Below are 7440 nucleotides of genomic sequence, written 5' to 3'. Positions count from 1 at the left end.
CAAAGACTTAAACTACTTCAGTCTGTGTGCATTTAATTTATTTAATACACAAGTTTCACAATTTGAGTTGAATTACTGAAATAAATGAACTTTTCCACGACATTCGTATTTATTGAGATGCACCTGAATGTTGCAAACAGCGAAGCTCAATGAAATATATTTTTGAAACTGAAAATATATTTAGCTTCAATGTTGATATACCAAAATATATTTTCAAAATGTATTTCGGGGCAAGAAAATACATTTGCATCTAACAGTAGCCTACATTTAGTCTAATGCAATGAATGGAACAGGTTTAATTATTTTATATATTGTTGTATTGTAATTTGTTTATACAGTATGTTACATGCCGTTTTTTTCAAATGTGTTTTATGCTCACACGTTTTAAACAACAAATATTTTTCTTCAAAAGTGAAAAATGTAAATATATTTTCTTGGACTGTAATATGCGGAGGGTAAAATATATTTTTTTAACTTTTAAGAAATATATCAATATATATATTTGGTCAAAAAATACATTGAAAGAAAATTTCTTTACATAATTATATTTTCAAATATTAAAAAATATATATAGTTGACCAAATATATTATATTAAACAAACAAACAAACAAATAAATAAATAAATACATAGGCCATTTTTGTATATTTTGAAATTGTATTTATTTATTGCAGAATGGGTGCAAGCACAACTGAGCTGAATGAGTACAGCCTAAACATTGTCTCTGTAGAGTTGCAGAGTCTGAAGTCTTGCTCTGACAAACCGCATGATGAGTCACAAAATTGTCAAGGGTCCAGAATCCAATTAACACATCACAGCAACATATTACTGCCTTTCCTATCAAATACAGCTTGTCCAAGTGACACCATCGGCACTGACATATCACCACACCCTGTTTGAGCTGCTTCTAAACACGCGTTTGATCTCCAGTCTCAACAAAACATGCTAAATGACACATTAAGGTCACTGACAGTTTAATGAGAGTTCACCACTCTTTTGTGGTGGCATATCTGTCAAACTGTTTTGTCTTGGTGGACACAAACTGACCACTAATGTCCGGACAAAGACCAGGTCTAGAGGTTCATTCATTTACTGGAGTGTCACGTCGGGTCACAACCCCTAAATCATCAGGACTCCAAATCGTAACAGCATTATCTGGAAAAGATTTACACTGAAATAAACTTCAGATGTGCGCACCTCTCTTTGCTTGCATTCATCCTCTCTTAACCGCTTGCAATTTCTTAACTGAGACATTCGGACGCGTTTCTGGATGGGCGCTTTTTTTCTGGACAGGCCCAGCGGAGGTATTTCTAATGTGAATTGGCTGAGTGGGCTAGCCAAAGTCCCTCATCCTGTGTTTTCATTGACTCTCTCTCTCTCTCTCTCTCCAGCCCCAGGAGTATGAGAGCTAAGCTAATTAGTGCACCGCTGGTCTTTCTTCTCCTGCTGAAGTACAGATATCTGAGGTTTCATTTCTCATCTGGCTCGTTTTGCGGCCATCGCAATCAGTTGGAACATTTAAACCTCCCCGCCTGACAGCTCCCAGTGTCACTGGGAAAAACAGTACCGGGAACGCAACTTCTCTTGGATCTTTAATGCCAAATGCCCTTAAACCACCCTGGATATCAAGCACAGTTCCAAAACCTAATATGTAAATGTGAATCATGGATACTGGTAGCAGCATTGCAGTGCATGAATGCTTTTCCCATAAATGGCATTTAGGCTATTCAAAATATAAAGGGAAGAACAAACATAAATAAGAATTTTACTCACAAAATATTTGCTTGCTTACTGATAAAGCTTGACTGAATTGGCTCTAAATCATCAGACATGACATTACCTATATGGCAATATGCAAATTTTGACCAAACTATATTTCACACATATGCTGCAGAGAAAAGAAAATAATTTTTTTAACTGAAAATATATTACAAAATCAAGTACTTCAAAGGGCAAGAAATACATATTGGTGAGAAGCAATATTCGTTATTTTAAATATACTTTAGACAATACATTTATGGCCTATATATATATTGTGACGAGCGTCCCGAGGCTTCATCAGCGTCGCCCTGGAAACAAGCGAGGAGCACCTGGCCATCAACATCACGGCTACATAAGCCACGCAAGCCCTGCCATCTAGGAGATTCCTCCATGAGACTGAGCACTAACTCGCCCTCTCATTTTCCCCACAGAAAGCAGCGTGTGACCGACCAGCCCCACAGGAGCACTGCACGGACCCTCTGCACTGGGAAGACGGAAGAGAGCACTCACGGCACCGGAGCACCTAGCTGGACCTTTCTCATGAGCACCCCTCACCCCAATAAATCCACCCTCTGGGGTATTGATTGAGATTTCTTGTCGTGTGATTCTTCACCCCGTTACACTGGTAACGGCAAATCAGTGAAGAATCACCGACAAGCGATCTTCTTCACCTCACCTTTTTTCCTTGTTTTTGTCTCCGGTTTCTGTCACAGGCGAGCGCTCCTCCCCCCTCCATGGACGAAATCCTCCAGCGGCTCACCGAGGTTAGCATCCGCCAACAACAAATCGTTGAGCACCTCGCCACCCGTCAAGGAGAGACGGAGCAGGACCTCGCGGCACTGCATGCCGCCGCCGCTCAACGCATTCCGCTGCCGGACCCCCGAGTGCAAGCCGTGAAGCTGCTACCCAAGCTGACCCCTCATGATGACGTAGAAGCCTTTTTACAAATGTTCGAACCTTGGAAGGGTGGCATCAGGATAACTGGGCATGGGTGCTGGCTCCCCTGCTGATGGGCGAAGCGCAGCGTGCATACTTCGCTCTTCCCGCTGCCTCCGCCGATCAATATAAGGAGGTCAAGAAGGAAATCCTAGCCCGCCTGGGGCTATCCCCTATCTGTGCCGCCCAGCACTTCCACGAGTGGGAGTATAAGCCCCGTTTGCCGGCCCGTGCCCAGGCCGCCGAACTCCCACTACTCGCGCAGCACTGGCTGCTGGAGGGGGCTCCATCGGCTGGACAGGTGGCGGAGCGCGGTGTGATAGACCGTCTTCTCCGAGCCCTTCCCCGATCTCACCGACGGGCCGTTGGGATGAGGAACCCAACCCCCACGTCGGAGCTTGTGGAGGCTGTTGAGCTGGCGGATGCGGCCCAACACCGGGATGCTGGGGAGCGAGCGCCGCCGTTTCTCCGGAGGGTGGTCCAGGAGCGGCTCGCGCCGGAGGGCACCCCGCGACCAGTACGCAGGCGGGCGTCTCCCTCCCAGCGGGATGAGCCCATGCCAACGGAAGTCCCCGCACGGACCTGGCTGGCAGGCTGCATTGTGCACCGCGACCTGCCGGTTGGAGCGCCAGAGGTGGAAGTGAAAGTAAATGGAAAGCCGTTCCGGGCCATCCTGGACTCGGGCAGTGCGGTCACTCTGGTCCAGTCGCATATCCTCGCCCCCCAAACGGAGTGTAAAGCCTTCCTCCCCATAACCTGTGTCCACGGGGACACACAACAAGTTCCCGCTCGCAGGGTGACCAATTCGGCCCCTCCCGGCACCTGGCCGGTGGAAGTCGTGGTCATGAAGGATCTTCCCGTCCCCGTGCTGATCGGGAGAGACTGGCCAGGGTTTGACCATCTGCTGGCCACGGCTACGCAGCCTGCCAGCCCAGGAGGGGGCCGCTGAAGAAGGAGGTCCACGACAGGATCTCGTCAGCGGCCCGTGCTTCTGGCCTCGAATAGCGGGAGAGAAGGTGAGTCCCTCATTTGGGAAGGAACAGCGGGAGGATGACAGGCTGAAGCATGGATGGACCCAGGTCCGGGTCATCAAAGGCAAGGAGGTTCAGCCTGGTCCCCACCCTCTCCCGCATTTCGTCGTGCCCATCATCGAGGTGCCCTTCGAGCGCATCGGGATGGACCTTGTGGGGCCGTTGCCTAAGTCTGCCCGGGGACATGAACACATCCTGGTGATCGTCAACTATGCCACCCGGTACCCTGAGGCAGTGCCCCTCCGAAAAGTCACCGCCAAAGCCATTGCCCAGGAACTTTTCCTGCTCTCCAGCCGAGTCGGCATCCCAGCGGAGATCCTGACCAATCAGGGGACCCCCTTCATGTCCCGGCTAATGGCTGACTTCTGCCGGCTGCTGCGGGTGAAGCAGTTGAGGACCACCGTCTACCATCCTCAGACCGACGGACTGATTGAACGCTTCAACCAAACCCTCAAGCAGATGCTGAGACGGGTGGTCACAGAGGACAAGCGCGACTGGGACCTGATGCTCCCCTACGTCCTCTTTGGGATCCGTGAAGTTCCGCAAGCCTTAATTGGCTTCACCCCCTTCAAGCTCCTCTTTGGCCGGCAACCCCTCGGCCTCCTGGATGTGGCGAAGGAAGCCTGGGAGCAGCAGCCGGCAGCCCATCGCTCTGTCATCGAGCATGTAAAACAGATGAGGGAAAGGATCGACCGGGTCATGCCATTAGTCCGGGAACACCTGACAAAAGCGCAGCAGGCCCAACAGCGCCACTATAACCGGGCAGCCCAGCCACGGGAGTTCCAGCCTGGAGACCGAGTCATGGTCCTAGTCCCCAGTGCGGCCTGCAAATTCCTGGCCACCTGGTAGGGTCCCTATACGGTGCTGGAGAAGATTGGGCCGGTGACGTACCGGGTGCGTCAGCCAGGAAGGAGGTGAGCCGAGCAGCTCTACCACATTAACCTCCTGAAGAAGTGGATGGGGACCAGAGACCAGCTCGCGGCCCTCGCCATCTCTGATCCCGTGGTTGTTGATGTCAACCCCCACCTCTCAGCTGCCCAGAAGACGGAGCTGCAGCACCTGGTCAGTCAGTTCTCTGATGTGTTCTTCTCTCTTCCCGGGCGGACCAACGTCCTGCAGCACAACATCTGGACGCCGCCAGGGGTCGTCGTCAGGCAATGGCCCTACCGCATCCCTGAGGCTCGTCGGCGAGCTATTGAGGAGGAAATTCAACAGATGCTGAAGTTGGGGGTGATAGAACCATCACGCAGCCCATGGGCCAGCTCCACCGTGATGGTCCCGAAACCGGACGGCACCCTCCGTTTCTGCAACGACTTCCGTCGCCTCAATGAGGTATCCGAGTTTGACGGATACCCCATGCCTCGGGTAGATGAACTGTTGGACCGGCTGGGAAGGGTATATCTCAACGTTGGACCTCACCAAAGGCTACTGGCAGGTACCCCTCTCTGAGAATGCCAAATCTAAGACTGCTTTCTCTACCCCTAGTGTCCACTGGCAGTACCGGACCCTTCCCTTTGGCCTCCACGGGGCACCCGCCACGTTCCAGCGGATGATGGACATCCTGTTGCGGCCCCATCAGGCCTACGCCGCGGCCTATCTGGATGACGTCGTCATCCACTCCGAGGCATGGGAAGACCACCTGGACCGGTTACGGAGGGTGCTCTCGGAGCTCCGGAGGGCTGGACTCACCGCCAACCCTCGCAAATGCCACCTTGCCCTCTCTGAGGCGAAGTACCTGGGTTTCCAGGTGGGACGGGGTCTCATTCGGCCGCAGGAGAAGAAGGTGGAGGTGGTACGCTCCGCTCCGAGACCCGAGACTAAGACCCATGTACGAGCCTTTTTAGGGTTGGCGGGGTATTATCGCTGCTTCATCCCCAACTTCTCCTCTTTAGCCACCTCCCTGACAGACTTGACCAGGAAGGGGCAGCCGGAGAAGGTACAGTGGACACCAGCAGCGGAGGAGGCCTTCCAGAGGGTGAAGGGGGCCCTCATCTCGGAGCCCATCCTCCGAGCCCCGGACTTTAGCTGCCCCTTCCTGTTGGAGATGGATGCCTCCAACACAGGACTGGGAGCCGTCCTGTCACAGATCCGGGAGGGTGAGGAGCATCCGGTCATCTACATCAGCAGGAAGCTGATCCCGGCCGAGAGGAACTACGCCGCGGTGGAGAAGGAGGCCCTAGCCGTCAAGTGGGCACTCCTGGAGCTGCGGTACTACCTCCTGGGCCGGAAGTTCCCCCTGGTCACGAACCACGCACCCCTTCAGTGGATGGCCCGCACCAAGGATACCAATGCCAGGGTGACCCGATGGTTCTTCGCGCTCCAGGACTTCCACTTCGAGGTAAGTCATCGGGCTGGAGCCGCGAACGCCAACGCGGATGGCCTCTCTCGGATCTGGGCAGCTTTCGCAGGTCTGTCAGGGGTCACTCCCCACCCACCCCCTATCTCTCCCATACTATCTCATATCGTTAACAGGACCAGAACGACGCTTGGGGGGAGGGAGTGTGACGAGGGTCCCGAGGCTTCATCAGCGTCGCCCTGGAAACAAGCGAGGATATATACAGTGGGTACGGAAAGTATTCAGACCCCCTTAAATTTTTCACTCTTTGTTATATTGCAGCCATTTGCTAAAATCATTTAAGTTAATTTTTTTTCCTCATTAATGTACACACATCACCCCATATTGACAGAAAAACACAGAATTGTTGACATTTTTGCAGATTTATTAAAAAAGAAAAACTGAAATATCACATGGTCCTAAGTATTCAGACCCTTTGCTCAGTATTTAGTAGAAGCACCCTTTTGATCGAATACAGCCATGAGTCTTTTTGGGAAAGAGGCAACAAGTTTTTCACACCTGGATTTGGGAATCCTCTGCCATTCCTCCTTGCAGAGCCTCTCCAGTTCTGTCAGGTTGGATGGTAAACGTTGATGGACAGCCATTTTTAGGTCTCTCCAGAGATGCTCAATTGGGTTTAAGTCAGGACTCTGGCTGGGCCATTCAAGAACAGTCACAGAGTTGTCGTGAAGCCACTCCTTCGTTATTTTAGCTGTGTGCTTAGGGTCATTGTCTTGTTGGAAGATAAACCTTCGGCCCAGTCTGAGGTCCTGAGCACTCTGGAGAAGGTTTTCATCCAGGATATCCCTGTACTTGGCCGCATTCATCTTTCCCTCGATTGCAACCAGTCGTCCTGTCCCTGCAGCTGAAAAACACCCCCACAGCATGATGCTGCCACCACCATGCTTCACTGCTGGGACTGTATTGGACAGGTGATGAGCAGTGCCTGGTTTTCTCCACACATACCACTTAGAATTAAGGCCAAAAAGTTCTATCTGGGTCTCATCAGACCAGAGAATCTTATTCTGATGATTTCTTGGAGGCCTTCAGGTGTTTTTTAGCAAACTCCATGCAGGCTTTCATGTGTCTTGCACTGAGGAGAGGCTTCCGTCGGGCCACTCTGCCATAAAGCCCCGACTGGTGGAGGGCTGCAGTGATGGTTGACTTTCTACAACTTTCTCCCATCTCCCAACTGCATCTCTGGAGCTCAGCCACAGTGATCTTTGGGTTCTTCTTTACCTCTCTCACCAAGGCTCTTCCCCCCCGATAGCTCAGTTTGGCCGGACAGCCAGCTCTAGGAAGGGTTCTGGTCATCCCAAACGTCTTCCATTTAAGGAATGGAGGCCACTGTGCTCTTCGGAACCTTAAGTGCAGCAGA

The 7440-nt window shown here is 51.5% G+C and overlaps 1 protein-coding gene across 1 annotated transcript in view; it reads left to right on the top strand.

The window, feature by feature from the left end:
- Positions 1-3066: 3066 nt before the first annotated feature.
- LOC107563058 (uncharacterized) overlaps positions 3067-7440 on the top strand; it is a 10387-nt gene continuing 6013 nt past the window's right edge. Inside the window, exons 1-5 of the mRNA XM_016247844.1 lie at positions 3067-3213; positions 3842-4310; positions 4761-4881; positions 4978-5092; positions 5460-5989. Coding sequence (XP_016103330.1) covers positions 3067-3213; positions 3842-4310; positions 4761-4881; positions 4978-5092; positions 5460-5989 — 1382 coding nt within the window. The remainder of the gene's footprint in view (positions 3214-3841; positions 4311-4760; positions 4882-4977; positions 5093-5459; positions 5990-7440) is intronic.

Source organism: Sinocyclocheilus grahami, unplaced genomic scaffold, assembly GCF_001515645.1.
Source record: "Sinocyclocheilus grahami isolate Dianchi unplaced genomic scaffold, SAMN03320097.WGS_v1.1 scaffold24.1, whole genome shotgun sequence".
Lineage (NCBI taxonomy): Eukaryota > Metazoa > Chordata > Actinopteri > Cypriniformes > Cyprinidae > Sinocyclocheilus > Sinocyclocheilus grahami.
This window is presented reverse-complemented; position numbering and strand designations above follow the sequence as displayed.